At 29.8% G+C, this 19,895-nt stretch overlaps 1 protein-coding gene across 2 annotated transcripts; it reads left to right on the top strand.

Moving 5' to 3' along the window:
• Positions 1 to 478: 478 nt before the first annotated feature.
• On the top strand, positions 479 to 15,803 carry LOC129910783 (probable chitinase 2). Of its 2 annotated transcripts, none has more exons than XM_055988324.1 (5): positions 479 to 905; positions 8,463 to 8,559; positions 8,749 to 8,913; positions 14,301 to 14,800; positions 14,954 to 15,803. In XM_055988324.1, the coding sequence occupies exons 2-5, from the start codon at positions 8,466 to 8,468 to the stop codon at positions 15,659 to 15,661; spliced, it is 1,467 nt and encodes a 488-aa protein (XP_055844299.1). In that variant the 5' UTR covers positions 479 to 905; positions 8,463 to 8,465; the 3' UTR covers positions 15,662 to 15,803. The 2 variants fall into 2 exon arrangements, with proteins under 2 accessions (XP_055844299.1, XP_055844298.1); XM_055988323.1 differs by lacking the exon at positions 479 to 905 and adding an exon at positions 1,007 to 1,089.
• Positions 15,804 to 19,895: the final 4,092 nt, after the last annotated feature.

Genomic DNA, 19,895 nt, shown 5'->3' with positions numbered 1-19,895 from the left:
TCTACACAACATTTGAAGGTTTCACAGACACTTTAAGTTACCCCACTTTTTTTTTTTAAGTTGCCACCTGTATTTATTTAAATATGCATTATACCTTTGTATACCATACCTCTATATGCGATTCAACCCTCCCTCGGGATACTTTAGTTAAACAATGACTTTCACCCTAATTCAATAAAACCGACTTGTAACAGTGAAACTACACTTTATCATTGTGTATGCATGTTCTATAATAACAATACCTGCTTTAAATTTTTTTTTGTTTTATTCACCTGACCTAACTACGGAAAAGATGTGGGATTTCTTTAACTTAACAGAAGACGCAGAGAAACACAACAACAAAAAAGTTACTACCGTGACAACAAATAATAATATAAACAATTTCATCGTCATTGTCGACTTTTTATATATAAAAAAAGTCAGTCAAGTCACTCACAGAGTGGCTTAAAAATTATATTCAATCGCGAGCTTAGGAGTTGGAGAATGAAGAAATGAAGAAAACTATACTATCCGTCTCCATTCCATCGTTATCGTTGTCGTCGTCGTCGTTTTCGGTTTTTAGTTGTCCGTCCGGAAGGTTTCATATGCGGGAATAGGTAATATCATGGCTTAAGTGAGAGTTCACCATTTCGAGCTGAGTTAGTTAAAGAAAAACCATCGACCTGGTTGAAGTGGTTCGTTTGTTAGTTCGTTCGTTTCGTTTTGGCTTACCTACGTGTTGTGTATATTTTTCTTTTGTTTTACTCTTTTTTTTAACGGTTTCGAGCTTTAAGACTATTTTATAAGACCCCCCACTCTTCTTCAATCTCTTCTTTTTCATTATATCTTGACAAATTGTTTATTCAAATCGGAATTCAAGTTTTGAGAGTTGTTTTCTTAATTTACCACAAAATCCCCCATAAAAGGTGAGTTTTGCGATATTGCTAATAAAAGTTATCACGCACCTATATTTCCGGTTTATTTTTGCAGTCTTAATAACTTTTTTGTTTAATATTTAAAGATGCATGATGCCGCATATAGGCTTTCTTCTTGTTTTCAATATTTTCTAGTGAAGTGCATGTGAACTATAAGAAGATGTTTCAAATCGAGGTGAAATTGAAAGTCAATCTTTAAAATGTAATAAAAATGACTAAAATAACCTTTCACTTATTGAATCTAGTATGTTTATAAAGATCATAAAAAAGCTTAAAGTTTTACCACATGGTTGATGCGGGATTATAGTGGTTAACCTTCAATGGATCAATGTTTTACTAACTTGCTCAAATAATAAGTAGTGTGGTGAAGATGAATCCGAGAACTGTCAACTGAGTTACTATTATGATAATTTTGACGTTTCTCTCTTTTGTATTATAGAGAAACTTGAATTGAGAGAGTGATTATAAAATTATTATAATTATGTTCATCTTGATTGTACAACTTATACAAGTTGTAAAATTGTTTTCTTTAAAATTTTTGTAGGTGTGGCATAAATTGCATTTATGTCAAATAGAAGAAAAAAAAAACTCATCCTGAGTATATTATTATCTCCAGTTTATTTTATGGTGAATTTTGATATTCATTTCACGGAAATCAATGAGGTCAATCCATAAAATAAATGAGAGTATGCCCACACTAAATAATAATTAAAAATTTAAATATTTGCACAATTTTTAATGTTGAACTTGCAAATTTATTTAAAAATTTATTATTTATTTTATTTTTTTTTCACTTGAATGTCCAATTTGATTTTCTCATTAAATTGGCTTAAAAACTTCCAATTACATTTTTTTTATACATTTGTTCATGTATAGATACAAATGTATCCGGATTAAATTGCGATAAATTGCAATTGCACATTTTTAAATGCATTACTCATCATTGGATTTATTATGCTTATTTCCATATAAATGGACAGGACATTCTGTGTGATATTTTTTTTGTTACTTTACTTACAAAAATATATTAAAATAAAAACATTTTTGTTAATTCTGTCCAATCTAACATGTTTACTTAGTTCATTTAATTCTGATTAACACTGCGATGCGCCCCCACTACTTTTCACACACAGAGTGTATTGATATTAAATGATAATAAATTTAAATGTTTGTTGAAGAAGGGTAGTTAATTTTTTTTTGTGTTATTTTTATTTCGAATAAATTAAAGTTGTTCTTGATAATCTGGATTTTGGAATATACAATTAGAAAAAATAACGTGTTTTTTTTTTTGGATTTTCTGTTTACTTTACCAATTTAAAGATTCTTTTTTATTAATTCTTGTTTCTTTTTTTTTTAATTGAAATAAAATGTATACTTTAGTAACATTTACATTATGATGTGGTTAAACATAAATTAAATGAAATCTTGAGTTGAACCGAGGTTAATATTTGTACATTTATGTGAGCTGGATATGCGGTAGAAATCTCAAAATTGTTTTTATCGAACTTACTTACATCTTAATTAACTATCTCCTGAAAAAAGAAATTAACTTGAAAAAATAACAAGCTCTTCACCGGATTAAGCTTGTCCCAATAAATCTTGAATAGAATAATTATTTTGCTTTAGATATCGATTAATTGTATAAGTGGAATTTTTTCGTAAGCTGTCGTTGCATTAGTAATTCTAAATAAAAATTGATTTTGAAGAAGATATAGTTTATTAATTTTATCTCATTAGTTTTGTTGTTGAGAAAATTTAAATTTCTAAGCATTATTTAAATTGAATTGATTGAAATTGAACTCTTAACAGGGTAGAGCCAGAACCATAATTGGCGGATGGAGTCGGAAGCTACTGTCAATTGTTGTTGTTTTCTTGTGCACTCGCAATCACACTCGACAGATAAAAACTTATCGAAAATACAAAGAAAACAGCAACAATTGATAGTAGCTTCCGATTAGAGCTGTAGCAAATCGTATGTATTCGTTACTAAAATGCGGGTATTCACTTCAGTAACGAGTAACGAAACGTTACTTTCTAAACAGTATCGTTACTCGTATGTTTCGTTACTGGGTACTGAAGTAACGAAACATACGAAACGTACGAGATACGAAACATACGAGTAACGACGCGATTCCAGTTTCAATACTAAATCCGATGTAAGAGATACGAAAGTGATACACTCAATTTGTCGCATTTCGCATCTCGTGTCGGTATCGTAACCATAGTCAGAATGCTAACTGCAGATAATTATCTGGAGTTTACTTTTGTCTCGATTAAAACAGCAGTGCCAAGGTTCAATAATCATTGTGTTATCGATAATTTATACAGAAATATCAAAAGAGACGTTTTTGTATTTTCTCTATTTGGCCGAAATATGTATAGGTATCCACGACGCAACCAATCTGTTTATGGCCTTGGTGTTAATGGTATTGATATTTAGCTTAAGAATGAACAAAAGTTTTTTGGTTTTTCAAAAAATTAGTTTATTTTCGGTGCAAAATTTTCAACACAAAAAAAAACAGAGAAAATGAGGTTTGAAAATCAGTCTCAATAGAAAAAATAAATGAAAAATTTTTCGACATGGTTGTATTGAAGTGTTAATATTTCGAGATCTGTGCGTTGCACTTTTGAAATAAAGGTCTCTAAAGAATTGTGATAAGATTACTGAAAGAATATTAACAAAAAATTACCAAAGTTTTGTCTAAAAATTTGTAAAAAAATCAAAAAAGTTTCCATGTTTGATTAAAAAAGAACGAAAAAAATTCAATATAGCTATACCTTTAAACTCTTATTACTTGAGAATGCCGCAACTAATTTTAATGTTTATGACCTTAAAATGTAGCTTAGATTATAGAAATTGTTTTTGGTTTAAAAAAAAAAAAAATTTGTACACCCTTATACCAATGTACGAAACATACTTAAAATACCAAACATACGAAACGTATCAAATACATGAAATATACGAAATGTACGAAACACACGAAGCATGCGAAAGTAACGAAAGTTACAAAACATGCGAAACTCACGAAACATACGAAATATGCGAAAAATGCGAAACATACGAAAGTAACGAGTAACGATATTATTGATGCGGGTACTAATATCAAAAGTAACGTATACATGCGGGTACTCATTTTGTCGTTACTTTTACAGCCCTACTTCCGATTCCATCCGCCAATTATGGTTCTGGCTTTAAATCTATAAAATTTTGAACAAGACTTAACCTCACTAATTTGGTGAACTATCTCTAGATTAACTGAACTCGTAACTCCTTACTCGTGATACCCAATCGGACTTTCAAACAATTCTGAATCTAATTTTATGTTTCTTGCAATAACTTGGCAGCACTTGGGGATTGTTTCCCACAAATGTCATTTCATAATCAGACTTACAATCAGGGATATTTTGTTTGCCTGGAAATATTTTTTTTCTCAGTAATTTTTTGAACGAAAACAACAAATCCTATAAAATTACAGCTAAATTAGCCCGGAAAATTTATTGCAATAACTTCCGAGCGAAACTTTTAAGGATCGGTTTCGTTCCCATGTTTTACAAGGGAATATTCATGAGGAAATTTGTATTTGCGATAACCTCCACTATCAAACCATTCCCCCTGTTCTATAACTTTATCACTGGCGATAACCATTTTTTTTAAGGTCTTAAAATTCACTTTCTTCCGTTAATAAAGCAATTTTTTTTTTTTTTCAAATTCAAAATTTATGAGTTGAGAACGTATGGTTCTAAACTAAATTTCTTTTATTTTGATGAGATAGAACGAATTTTAAAGTCATTCAAACATTTTATCGCCAGTGAATAGGGGCACAGTTGTGATATTCTTCACTGTACTTACTTATTGGGTAGAACAAATATATGTGCCCTTAATTATGAAAGTGGACTAAGTCACTCCTAAAAATGGCATCAAATCTAGCCTAAAAATAATTATTATTTAAGGGGTAAAGTTTATTTGAACGCGAAATTGCAGTAAATAAACTTCTTTATTGCTCCTCTAGTGATTTCATAAAAGAAATATAATTAAATCGTTATAAGAAAATTATTATTTAAGTTTTTCTTTAAACAATGCAAAAAGTGACTTAGTCCACTTTCATAATCTAGGGCACATATACGTATCCAAATTTCCTAGCATGCATTGTGATGTGTTTTTAAAACTCGAGTTGGGCCAATATCCTTACAACAATTGCTTAAGGTCTACTCTACACACTTTACAATATTTATATAACCCAAAATTTACTATTTTAGTTCAATGCAATTTCCGTTTTTAATTAGGTTAAACATGCAACAATTTCTTAACAAACGTTGCTACCGCTTAAAAAGGGGATAAAGATGCCATTTTGTATTTGATATCGAAAGGGTGAATCACAATGTTCTCTTCATTTAAATAAATTTTTAAATAAAAATTTGAAAAATTGAAATTTGAATTCTTTCAACCCGCGAAGTGAGTCCGTTACAGTATATTCCAGTAAACTTTTCCATTCTGTATAACGAGACCTTGCGTCAAGTAATGTAACTCAGAGTTTTGTTTGAGTTATGCTTGATAATCGTTAAGTCAATAACGCATAGCCTTTTAACTTCAAGTCTTCTGCACCGAAAAATAAACCACGCATTATTATAACATTTTTTTAATATTAAATTAACATTTTTTAAATATCAGCAAAAAAATGCTGGAAAATGTGTTTTATGATAATTAAAATACCTTTCAAAATTATATTTTTAGCATAAGGATGATATTTAAATATCAAATTTTTGAAATTTTTGTATTATTATTTTTATTATCAATATTTATTTTGAAACATATAAGATCTACATGCATTTAATAGCTTTGACAAATTTCAAAATAATTCTTAGGCGGGCCCTATTTTGTTTTGAGTAGTTTCTATTTACATTATATTATTTTAAGATTCGGAATTGAATTTTACCAAAATGGCGCCCGATTTTATTTGATATTTTCCAAGAAGAACTTTCAACTACATCTATTATATGGGTCACTGTGGTGTATGCGTTATATTTTTCTTTCTGGCAGCCACTTTAACATAACCTTAAATTTTAAATAATAATACAAAACAAACAAATATATTTAAGTACCTAATAATCCAGTTAAATAAGGGTTTAACCTCGGAATGAATGTTAGTAGAAATTTTTTTTGCTCAATATCTTCCTTTTGCCATTCTATAACATATCTCAAAAGTCTAGAAAAATCTCATGTCCGCTTGTCGCGATTTCAAGGTCAAATCGCGAAATGGAGATTTTCAAAATTAGCAAAAATAGGCTATGGTATTATATACACATATGATACATGATTTCAAGGTATTTTTTAATGCTGATTTCAAAAAATCTAAAATTAAGACAATCTGACGTCTCTGGAAAAAGTTATACCTGTTTTTCATCTGTCAACTTATATTATTATAACAGTTGCAAACTTACTGCCGAAAAACCCTTAAAAGTTATGGTAGATGAACCAAATTTTGCATGAAGATTTTAGAATCCATCATTATTAAAAATCAAAACAATCCCTTACAAAAAATATATATACCTACGATATAATGGTATTTTTTGATGGAGGGACAAATTTTAGGATATGCACTAAAGAAGATTCTTGTTCATCTTAGGAATAAGTGCAAATAGGCTAATTTTTTCATTTTAATTTTTGTTTGGATATTCTTTAACTACCCTCAAAAATCTAAAAAAATCTCATGTCCGCAAGTCCTAATTTTCTTGGTTTGAAAATAAGGTGCAGATTTTAAAAAATTAATAAGAAAAGTTTAAATTTTTATATGTATACCAACATAAGCGACATGATTTAAAGGTATTTTTTAACACTAATTCCAACAAAACTCACAAACAAGTCAACCTGACCATCCCTGAAAAGTAATGCACCTTATTCATGTTGATCTGACACAAATATCTGAAGTGTAGTTTTCCAATTTTTTAAAATCTGCACTTTATTTTCAAACCAAGAAAATTAGGACTTGCGGACATGAGATTTTTTTAGATTTTTGAGGGTAGTTAAAGAATATCCAAACAAAAATTAAAATGAAAAAATTAGCCTATTTGCACTTATTCCTAAGATGAACAAGAATCTTCTTTGGTGCATATCCTAAAATTTGCCCCTCCATCAAAAAATACCATTATTTCGTAGGTATATATATTTTTTGTAAGGGATTGTTTTGATTTTTATAAATGATGGATTCTAAAATCTTCATGCAAAATTTGGTTCATCTACCATAACTTTTAAGGGTTTTTCGGCAGTAAGTTTGCAACTGTTATAATAATATGAGTTGACAGATGAAAAACAGGTATAACTTTTTCCAGAGACGTCAGATTGCCTTAATTTTAGATTTTTTGAAATTAGCATTAAAAAATACCTTGAAGTCATGTATCATATGTGTATATAATACCATAGCCTATTTTTGCTAATTTTGAAAATCTCCATTTCGCGATTTGACCTTGAAATCGCGACAAGCGGACATGAGATTTTTCTAGACTTTTGAGATATGTTATAGAATGGCAAAAGGAAGATATTGGCCAAAAAAAATTTCTACTAACATTCATCCCGAGATTTACCCCTTTTTTCTCCTTATTTTACTGTATTATAAATAATTTAAAGCATTTACAAACTCTGTTTTGATATTATGTTAGTCATTGAATCTGATTTTATTTGATATTTTTGTGTTGTGAAAATTCAAGAAATCATAAATAAATACTTCATAACAATGAAATGATACTTTATTCGCGCTGATAAAATTACATACAAACGACAATTGATTTCGATTTTGATGCTTCTTTGCGAATCGTATGAACAGATACATTCCGTCAATCCACGTAAAAGAAAAAAACTAAATTCGATTTTGTAACTCTTACTTGTGACTTGTGAAAAATTTTTTGGTCTAATATTGACGAAGACGTTGTTGTTGACAGTGAAATCATTGTCACAAGAGTCACTAATCGAATCGCAAATTCTATTGCTTGCATTTGCGAAGTTTACAATTTTGCAAACTTTGAAGTAAAGAAAAAATTTAAATTTGGAAAAAATTATTTGCATTTTTCACAAAAAATCTATTTAGAGCTTAAACAAGTTGAAAAAAGCAATCAGTATTACTTTTCCTGTGACTTTTTACAATTTGCTTTTATGTATCATTCTCGCTCTTCTCAGTTCTCTATTTAATGAATATCATGATGATGATATGTGCACTCTTGTGACAATAAAAGTGGTATGACCCAGTAACTATCAATCCATAGAACATAGCTGACCCATAACAGGTTTTATTGACAATAATATTGTGCCATGAATCATATTACCTATTTGTATGTATTTTGATGTTTTTGTTTACTTTTAAGAACTTTCATTTTATTGATAAATTGATGACTTTTTTGTATAAATAAACCTCTTGCAACGTTATTTACTCATGGCTTTGTTTATCCAAAACAAAAAAAAAAAAAAAAAGTGTCACTGCAAAACTTCTCAAGAAATTGGACTAAATTATTCGATTCAGATTTTAATTAAAAACTTTTGTTTTGTTATTTCCATTCCAGGTGATGATGATTTCATTGTCAGCAGCGACTGTGCGATGGCCTTTGATGGTTCTAGTTGGGGCACTAGCATGCATCGCTCTGACATTAGCCAAAACCGGTAAGTTATACTCGTTGTTGGTCAGAAAAGAGTGGGCATTCGAATGAAACGCCATTTAATTTTATTTTAATGTCGAAATGTTATTTTTTTTTTTTTTATTTGCTCTTCTTCATCCTCTTCTTCGTCTTTTAATATAAAGATTAAAATGAAACTAAACATGTTTAACATTTTTTTTTTTATCCATTTCAGGTCCAACACATGACAAAGTTGTAGTTTGCTACTTGTCCACATGGGCCGTTTACCGCCCTGGCAAAGGTTCCTACGCCATTGAGAATTTCGATGCAAATTTATGCACCCATGTTGTGTATGCGTTTGTTGGATTAGACATCACACAAAATGCCATCAGATCCTTAGGTAAGGCTTCAATTTTCTTTCCTTTCAAGTTTCGCCAGTCAAATAAGTAAATTGATATCGATAGGAAATGAATAAGAAGGAAGTTTTGCGAACTCTATAAAAAGAATGCGGTATCTGTTTCTGTCTTCTTATTCAGAAAATAAAGGAAACTCTGTGGTTTTCCAACAAATTGGATTTCCTGTTTGGTATTTTTCATGTAGGTTCTCGTCGTATACATGAGGTCGTTTAAGGACTTCTTTGTAATCTTTTGTGGGTCTACTTGTATAAAGGTTTTAAGTTTCTTTCAATATAATGTTTTGCTTTTATTTTTGAATTGAGGGCATTGAATGGAAGTAGGTAAATTAGCAAACAAACAAAAGCTTAGTTTGTGTGTTTTTTTTTATGGTATTGAAATTTATTTAACACTTTGTTGTGAAACTTTCGGTTTTAATATTTATTTGCATTTTGTATGACAACTTTTGCATAATATATCTCGCTTGTTTTGTGTCTGGGTTTGATGTGATATGTGTAGCTTCCCAGGGTCGGCTTTAAGGTTGATAGAGTCAATGGGCCGTTTTTAATAATGTAAATACAGTGTTTTTGTATTTTTTATCAAAGAACTCTTAGCATGCAAAATGTAAACAAATATAATGTAAGCATTTACAAATTCAGTGTGGATATTATATGTTAGTCATTTTATTTAATTTCCTTTGATATCTTTGTTGTAAAATCTAAGAAGAACTTTCAAATATATTTTTATTTAAAAGATGGGTCACTGTGGTGTATACGTAACATTTTTTTTCTATAGACATTAATTATATTCAATATCTGCATAGATGACTTTTAATAGAACCAATTGATTGTTTATAATAATCTTTTAACCTTTTGAATGAAGTTCTTTATTTGACGAAAAATTGTTCTGTACGTCTCATAACAAATCCTGTTTTTAATGATGGTCCTACTTTGAATATGTTTCATAAAATTGCTTTGTTTTCGTTGTTGTTATATTTTGGGATAAACTTGATATGCTATGACTTTTGGTGATAAAGTACCATTTGATGTCACTGTGTTTAGCTTTTTTGCTTAATACATTTGTTGGAAGTTTGAACAATGACGACTTTTGGAACGAAATATTATTAATATGACAATTTATTACCGCCTTAATATATTGAATGATTTTGGCAAATGTTCATTGACTTCACAATACATATTTTAACTTTTGTTAATTTTGATAATTTCGAAATAAATAAAAAAATAAATAAATAATTGAAAAATTAATACGATATTGCTCCATGAAACTAAAAGGATATCAAAGTTAGTATAAAAGTCATTAATTACATTAGCTACTTTTATGGATTTTATTGACACTGTAAAATTTAAAAAAAGTGAAGATTGAAAAAAGAATTGAAGATTCCATTGGAAATGTCCAATGAAATCTACTTCGAAAAAAAAAACGCAAATAAAAATTTGATTTTTCATAAGCCATTTTATTGTTAATGAAAAAGATGAATCATTTTAAGAAGTAGGAAATATGTTGACTGTCGATTCCTCGTAAGATGCAGTATCTTTGGAAACAATGTCTAGTAGGAATTGAAGCATGGCTTAAAATCCAGAATCTATCTATAGTAACACTGGCCGGCAAAAAAAAACTAAAACAGTCGGGAGCAAGAACTCTGTAAGGTAATTTTAATAAACTTGAGTGTGCTGAATTCAAAACAGTTTACAGATTTTTTCCATCACGTCTAGTTTTTGAGCTCTGCTCATTACAATTTTAGCTATAAAGTCCCAAAAACTAATTTTAAATGAAATTTTTTTTGACATTTGATCTAAAAATATTATTTTTTCGTAATATTTTGCTATTTTTTCAACCGAATCAGGAGTCGAAAACTGAAATTTACTTCAAATCTGCTTCAAAAACCATAAGTTATTTTAACCACCAAGATTTTGAGATATCATACCATTCTATACCAAATATCTTTTAGAAAAAAATAATTTTGAAAATAAAAATAAACGTATTTAAGACGATAAAATATGGATTTGAATATTGCATTATGTAGTTTTGCGAAAAAAATTTAACGGTGATGAAATTCAACGCCAAAAGTACCACAAAAACGCGTTTTTGACCTGTTAATATTTAAATATTTCGAAAACTTGACGTGCCTGTGAAATTTTGACTACAGATTCGGAATCAGCACACAAAAGTCCTATAGAAAAGTTCCATTTTCGTTGCCGACCAGTGTAATCGACAAAAAAGTTTACAGAAAACTTCTATTAGTAGAAGACGGTATTAGTATTGGACAAATTACAATTTAATATTCTCTATCATTCATGATTTTGTTAGCGTTTACCATAAGCTGGATGAAAGGTATCGATACATTTTTTATGAGAAGTTTTTCTTTTCGGAAATAGTTTGAGAGGAGTAATGCAATTTCAATATTTTGTAGTATCTTTTGAGTCACTGTGTCATAGCCATAATCACACTTACTAAACTAAACAAAATAATTTAATTTATTATTCTTGTTAAGAAAAGTAGGAAATCATCTATACATTGGGAATCATATAGATAACGATAAGCTTATCAATTTTTTGATCAAAAACGACTATTCTTAGTTCAATTTTTAAAAACGGTCAGGAAAATCTTTCTTACATGTGTTTAAAATCCGAATATAAATACATTTATTTATTTAAGCTATAACTTAAAAACTAATTAATACTAACTTAAACTAGCTTAGACTGATTTTTTTTTTGGTTCTTGTTTTGTGTTGTTTTTGTTGTAGTAAGACCGGGCCCTAAGGCCCACATTAATGTTTCTTTATAGGAAACAAAAAAACCATAAATTATATTAATAACTTAGCTTAAAAAAAAGAGAAGTTAAAGGGGTTTGGATGGAGGTTTTTATATCGGGGCATAAGATGTGAATAATTAGTGCAGTAAGGGTATTTCGGAGATGAGTTCTAAGTGACGATTTATAACTGAAGTGACGATTAGTAACTGAAAATGAAAAATTGAGAGCTTCATAAGCCAAAATCTGTTAACGGGTTTGGCTGAGAAAGGATACAAGTATGTTAGATGCTTGCAACCCTTATCGAACTCACTTATTACTCAAATTTTTAACATTTAAAATAAAGATTTAGTCCGAGAACTAGATTTGAATTTATAGACTAAAGTTTAAATTGATATGTGAATAAGAAAAGTTTTATTTAAGTTGATCTTTTCTTCTTCTGTACCAATGTTTTGTTCCAGTTTACTGAAAAAAACATTAGGTAATTAAATTTTTTTGTAACTATTAGTTGAAATAATAGGAAAAAACTTGTGCTATACAGAACACTACCATACGAGCTTTTGGCGGTAAAAAAAAACAGTCTCTATAAGTTTTCATTACATTAAAAAAAAAACTACCAAATCCATTTTTGTAATTGTACTATAACGTAGACTTAGATTTAGTTTTAATTTAGTTTTTAAGGTGCTGAGCAACACATTCTTAATATATGCAAACTGATACTTTATAATTTTGCCTAAATCTGAAGACCCTAGCACATATCGCTGCGGTGCTTTTTATAGAACTCAAGACATTATTTTTTTAACAATCTATATATTTAGAGACTTTTCTGTTAAGTTTCTTGTTTATTTATTGCTTTAATTGTTGTTTTTACTCCATCGAACATTTGTAAATCCAATTTAAGAGTTATGTATTTTTAACCCCTAAAATTTAATTAATCGAGCTAATTTCTGATGCTGTAATTTTTCAAAAAGTGGCTATTGGAGTTTAGCATTAAGACTCGTATTAATTAGGTGAATCAAACGGCCCTATTCTGCTATTCGATTCACGTGAAAGGCTAAAATAAGAAGCCTTTTACTCCAGTCAAAGCGTCATTTGACCTTGCGCTGAGAGGCACTGTCAGTTTTTATTTCATATATCGATAGGGGTATATTTAAAAGGCTTAAACCCAATTTCTCACCACCTGATCATTCTTTTTAGCGGAGTTATTCACAAAAATGCATTTTTTGGGATATTTTACTTCTACGCTAATATCTTTGCTCCAGATTGTCGTAGACCAAAAACTAAACATACATTCTCTTCCTTATAATATTTTCTATCGTTATATGTAATTTCATTGTATTTGAGTGAGTAAATATAAAATGGCAGCCATTTAAAGTCAAATTCTTGTTGTTAAAAAACACATTTTTGTCATTATTTCGAAAAAAGCTTATATCATGATTGACATTTTTCTAACCAATTTTGTAGCCCTGTTCATGTCCTGCATTTTAAAGAAAAAATGAGCTCTTTATCACCAAAGATGGCCGAGCAATTGATAAATGAACGCATGCAAAACCGGTGCGAAAACACCCAAAAATATCGTTTTTTGGGAATTACTCGACTTCAGAATGTCCTACGCCAAAAAATAAAGCAATGAATTGTTCGTTACAACATTTTCTATCAATTTAGTGCACATTCTTTTTGTTGAAACAAATAAAAAATAAGTAATATTAAGTCAAAGTCGTTTTTTTGTTTAGCAAACTCTTGCCTTATTATTTTGCAAAAACAACCCCTCTCACTGAGAACTAGTATTCGAATCATAAACAAGGGAAATTTTTTTGAATTTTCTTACGGATTAATGCTTTCTTAAAATTATAATAACTCGGCTCCCGTGGGTAGTAGAAAGCTAAATTTTTTTTTGAATTGTAGATAATTGTAGATACTTGAACCGTTTGCAAAAAAGCTGGTGGCTGCAGTGTGGTCCCATTTCAATTTCGTTCACTTTTTGCCATAGGAACTATTTTAAAAACCATAAAACCTAGTTTTGATCCATGGAAGTCGGTTTTGTTTTTTTGCTAAAAATGATTATTAATTTTCTTACACAAAAGTTTTTAGTGCTCAGCTTATGATACAAAAATTATCGATTAAAAACTCAAGCTTCCAATTTTAATATTGGTGTGTTGTTTATGAGTTCCCTAAAATTGCATTGAAACCTCCAAACTTAATTATCGCATAGCAAAAAATAATTGAAAACAAACAACATTGAATTTTCTTAAATTACCTTGAAATTTAAATAGAAAACCAATTATAACTTAAATTTATTGATTCAATTAATTTAACCAATTTTATAGTAACAAAATAAAATTCTTAACATGCGTTGTGATTTAACCATAGTAATTGTCTTGCAAGAAATAGGCTTTAGAGTAGTCTAGTCTTATAAAAAAAAATCACATTTGCGTATACCAATATAATTAGAATTCGTGTCATGTATCACACCAAAGTCGAAAATAAAACATTTCCTCAAAAACGAAATTGTGTGTGGTGTTTCATCGTGCGTAAAGAATTTTAATTTTGCATACAACTTACTACTACTATAAGCTTTTAGTTAAATAATACCTTAATGTTGATCTTGTATATTTCTTCTTAATAGATCCATGGCAAGACTTGAAAGATAATTATGGCAAGGCCGGTTTTGATCGCATAAATGCCTTAAAGAAGACTCATCCACATTTGAAAGTAACCCTTGCCATTGGTGGTTGGAATGAAGGTTCCAAGAACTATTCCATTATGGCCGGTGATCCGATTCGTCGGCAAGCTTTTGTACAACAAGCTTCCAATTTCATTCGAAAGTATAACTTTGATGGTCTAGACTTGGATTGGGAATATCCAACACAAAGAGGAGGAGATCCAAAAGATCGTGAATCATTTGTGTTATTGGCCAAAGATCTGCATAATAATTTTAGAAAACATAATCTTCTTTTGACAACTGCCATTGGAGCTTCAAAGACTGTTATTGATGAAGCCTACGATATCAAAGAACTTTCCAAATACTTGGATTTCCTGCACATAATGTGTTACGATTATCACGGCAGTTGGGATAGAAAAATTGGCCCAAATGCTCCACTGGAAGATGATGGATTCTTGAGTGTGGTAAGTTATTACTTAAAAGCCCTACAAACAATTTCGCTTCTATAAAGCTTTACAGAAGCAACGATAGCACCTATAAAGCTTTATAGCAGCAAAATTATTAGTCGGGAGTGCAGGAATGTATTTGGTTTAACTTTTTAATATTTTTTTTTACAGAGATTCACAATTGAATACCTAATGCAATTGGGTTGTCCAGCTTCAAAACTTGTTGTAGGTCTTCCGTTCTATGGAAGAACATTCAAGACCGCTCTAGACGGTTACATTGGCGATGAATCTGATGATTCCGGATTCCAAGGACCATTTACAAGAGAAGATGGTTTCCTTGGTTATAATGAAATATGTCCCTTATTGAGTAATAAGACATCTGGCTGGACCAAATTATGGGATAACAAAACCTCACAAGCAATTGCCCGTTTGCACGAAGAAGGAGGAGTCACAAAAGTTGTAACATACGACAGTACTAGATCAATAGCGAATAAGGTGCGTTTTGCTGTGCAAAAGAATTTAGCTGGTGCAATGGTATGGTCAGTAGATACTGATGATTTTCTTGGAGAATGTGAACCAGAATCAGATACATTTGCTGAATTTGGTAACATAAAAGGTGTTAAACTACAAATACCTAGAAGAATCAATACAAACTATCCACTTTTGAGAACAATTAACGAAGGTATTGTTTTGGCTATCGAAGAAATCGATCAACAAAATGCTATTGATAATGAACGGAATCATCATATTGAACACAATGAGATTCCACATGGTAGTGTGGATGATCATAAGGGAAAACATTCGGGAGCTTTAAGTGTTGCATCGATAGCGGTGTCAACAATTCTGGTCACGTATTCGTTTGTAAGTTTTATTTGTTGAACAAAGCTTTGTGTATGCGAGATTCCTAAAAATGTTAGTTGGTTTGCCTGTTTTGTTATAAATAAATAAAAAAAGAAATAAAATTGTAAAAATAATATTTAGTTTAAGAGTGAAGAAGACGTTTGTATAAAATAAAAAGAAAAAAAAAAAAAAAAAACTTTCTCACTTTGTAGTTTGATTGGAAATTTATTTTTAATCTTGGCATTTCGGGCTTCTCGAGAGTTTTTTGAGGAAGTTAACACAAATTGTTAAAAAATTGTAGGAGTTAGATGTTGGTTGTCTGATAAAAAAAAAGAAAAACGAGTTAAAAATTTTGAGCGTAAAGATCTTGCCAAAATTATTGGTTTACTTTAAGTCTGCGATTTTTGGATTATTCAAAAACACTTTTATTAAATTTTCATTTTTGAATAAATTTGGCAGATATTCATCCAATAAAAAAAAAGATAGAAAAAATTCACAAAGTATTATTATTCCTTAAGGGTGGAAATATTTCTGAACGAATATTTTTTTTAATTAAACCGGGAAAACTGGGGGCATTTTTTGAAATTCGGAAAAGTGCATGATGTTATTGACACTGTGGTAGATTTGGAGCAAGTATATTTGGTTTAAGTGACCTTTATCTAAAACTTGGTTTCATGATCTGGTATGTCTATCGATTTACCCTAACTCTGAAAAGTCCACAGTCATTTGGGAAATTTGGTCTGTCAACATCCTAATTTAAACGGACTGAAAATGAATCACATAGATAACTTGAAACAGTTCTGTAAACCAGTAAAAATCCGTTTGAAAAAAATGTTACGCATACGCCAAAGTGACCGGTTAATTTACAACTATACCAATTCATAAAAATTTTAAATAGAAAATGAAAACAATTGAGATTTGACAATTGATTTTTTATCTTACAGTGAAATAAATATTAAACTACATACATAATTAGGCTTTGTTGGTTGCACTTTGTCTTTTTAAAAATAAAAATTTTGGTTTCAAGGCAAAAATTCAAACCAAAAACATTGTATTTCGTTAAAAAAATGTCGAAGTAATGGCTATGTTGAAAAATATAACAAGGAAAAGTAATATATTCAACTATTACATAAGTATACAAAATATCTATCCATAAAATTTCTAAGGAAGAAATTTTTACAGTAGTCACTTAAGTCGAGATTTTTCTCTATTATTTGAGTAGGCTTTTGATCATTGTGCTAAAATTTAAATTTTTGAATCTTATTATGATTGTCAATTTAACGAAGCAATATTTGACAACTATCAACAATATTAATGAACTGGTATTATCGCATAAAAAACGTTGTTTTATGGTTTTTAAAAAAATTGTTATTCATTAAATGTTTAATATATTAAAAAAAAAAGTTTAAAAAAAAATAATGTCCAGTGTAACATAAATATGCATGTTTTGTTTCTCCATGTTTGTTAAATTAAAACAAGGTTGCTGCTTTGTGAATTTGAAATCTTTTATAATAAATGTGTTTTTTTTTGTGTTAAAATAAATAAAATGCACGACTCGCACGAACTTATTTTAAAAGTTTTGTTTTACATATTACACTTCAAAGCGATAAGTAAAATACCTGTCTAAAAATTTTGATTAAAATTGGATTATGCTTTGATGAAATCCTACCAACCTAATAAAATGTATGTCTGTCAATTTTTGCAAAAACGGCAAGGCCACATTTCCGTTCTCCGAATTTTTTGAGAAAAACTAAAAATGCACCATCAGAAAGTAGAGATTTCAACAAAAAAATGTCTACCGATTTTTTGAAAAAAAGCTGATATTTTTTGATATTTTAGGTGAAAAAATAAACACATACATATATTAAAACAAATAAGTTAAAGTATATTTGGGACGTAATAAGGTAAGTTTTCTCCAAATTTCGTGGAAAATTTGTTTGTTTTGAAAAATATAAAAATAAAAAATTAAAAACTCGGTTATTTGAATTTTTCACACAAATTTTGAGGGTATGTGAAAAAATTGTTAATAAACCAAAGAAGCATTTATACAATTTTAATATAAGCCAAAAATAAAATTTCGAAAAAAAAATTATTTTTTGATTTTATAAAAATAAATTTTAACATTGAATTTTTTTGAAATTTTGTTTTTAGATGTTGATTAGTGATTTCTACAAAATTGCATACCAAAAAGTCTTAAAAATTTAAGCAACTTGAACTCTAGGATCAAGGTCGTGCGACCGTATGCTTCTATGACTTCTAGTTTTTGAGGAAATTAAAAAACTCCTTTTTTATCAGATTTGTATTTTTTAGATGTTTTCGTGTTTACATAAACATGGCAACCTCCCTACTTAGGCTCACTATTATAGTATTTCGGGTGGGTGCGATTTTGGGTGCAGGCAAATTTTCTTTAAAATTCAAGTTTTTCGAATTCAAAAGAAACTTTGTACATACCCAACCTTGCCCCCAGCCCAAATCTTATATTGTGCTCAAGCAGGGGGCTGGCAGGGGGATAGGAGTTAAGTTAAAAAGGTGTTAATATTAGCGAAAATAGCCAAGAAAATGAAAATCTGATACAAAGGTAATTTTCTTATTTTCAATTTTCTTGGAAACTAGAAGGCATTGAAGCATATGGTTTTCAGTATTTGATAAAAAATTAGTTGAGGCAGTTTATTTTAGAGCTCTTGATTTCGACCGGGTAGTACCCGTCCTCACAAATACCCGGGTACTCGGGTACCCGAGTTTTCGGGTATTACTCGAGTACCCGGGTACCCGGGTAGTTCGGGTACCCGGGTACCCGGTAGTTTCATGTATTATAATACCCGAGTACCCGGGTACCCGGGTACAATAAAGCCATTTGTTTGTTTTATTTGGAAGCGTTTGATTTAAGAGTATTAGGGCCATTGAATCTATGATGGGTGTAAAATTTTTTTTTTACCAAAAACCAAAAATGATTGGTATATTCTAAGCTACAATTTAAGACAGTAAACACTAACGTTAGGTGTGTTTTTTTGTTTATCTATATAGATTTTGTGCAAAAAAAACGACATCAGGATTTTTGAAATCCATGCAAACATTTGGCACCACTGTACATACACTTTGGCAGCTGTCTGTCAAAAATGTTGCTGTTGTTTTTTTTGTTTTTTTAACTCTGAAGTGGGGAGGCCATGGCATCCATGTTGGATTAAAAAATTTTTTTTTTCACAAAAAACCAAGAATCATTGGTATATTCTCAGCAACATTTTAAGCCCATAACCATTAACATTAGTTGCGTCGTTCTTGTGTTATAAGCGTTTGAAGGTAGCCATATTGATTTTTTTTTCGATTTTTAAAAAATCAAAAGTGGAAACTTTTTTATTTCTATTTCTAAGTTTTCGAAAAAACTTTGGTAGTTTTATATATATATTTGTTCAACAATCTTATCAGGATCCATTTAAGACTTTGATCTGAAAAATGCATTGCGTATATCTCGAAATATTAAAATTTCAATACAACCATGTCAAACAAATTTTTGATTATTTTTTTCTATGGGAGCTTTTTTCAAACCTCATTTTCTGCGCTTTTTTTTTTTTATTAATATTTTGGAAAATTTTTAAAAATCAAAATAAACAAAATGAAAGGTATCTTTGCACACGGCAACGACCCTTCTCCGGTGGGCATAGTTCGGCCACCCAGACGAATGGAGACGATGCGGATATTGCATCTTTTGATTTTTGCTAGTAAACCAAGTTAAAACTCTTTTTGACGACAATTCTTCTCTTTGACTGGAGAACTGCTTTGAATTTAATTTTTGCCTTCAATTTTATACCTATGGTGTGTTATTTACCGTTTAAAATGCTCAGTATCAACAATTTTCCTACACCCAGAGAAAAAACGCATAGTAATTTTTAATCCGTTCTACATTGAATCAATGGTGAAAAATATATTCATTAATTTTCTAAAAAGTCGTCCTATGCTTAACTTACAGTTTGTCACATCAATTTTTATAAGTGAGATGGCACAGTGGTAAAGCACAAGCTTGTCAACCCAGGTATAGCAGGTTCGATCCCCAGCGGATGCCAATTTTACTTTTTTTATTTTTTTAATGTGTGAACAACTTTGATTTAATGTGTGAACAACTTTGATTTAATGTGTGAACAACTTTGATTTAAAGTGTGCTACTTTGATTCAATCATTTTCCACTTTAGGCTAAAAATGTAGTGATTTTCCATTGATTCAAAGTGGTTTAGATTGATTTTATGTTGTTTTTTGGCTCAGTGTAACAAATACTTTTTTA

This window comes from Episyrphus balteatus, chromosome 2, assembly GCF_945859705.1.
Source record: "Episyrphus balteatus chromosome 2, idEpiBalt1.1, whole genome shotgun sequence".
Classification (NCBI taxonomy): Eukaryota; Metazoa; Arthropoda; class Insecta; order Diptera; family Syrphidae; genus Episyrphus; species Episyrphus balteatus.
The sequence above is the reverse complement of the archived record's forward strand: the minus strand, read 5'-3'. Positions and strand labels throughout refer to the sequence as shown.

Coding starts and splice junctions, on each gene's coding strand:
- LOC129910783 (XM_055988323.1), top strand. Junction 8,560..8,748: donor TCTGACATTAGCCAAAACCG/GTAAGTTATACT, acceptor TATCCATTTCAG/GTCCAACACATGACAAAGTT. Junction 8,914..14,300: donor AAATGCCATCAGATCCTTAG/GTAAGGCTTCAA, acceptor TCTTCTTAATAG/ATCCATGGCAAGACTTGAAA.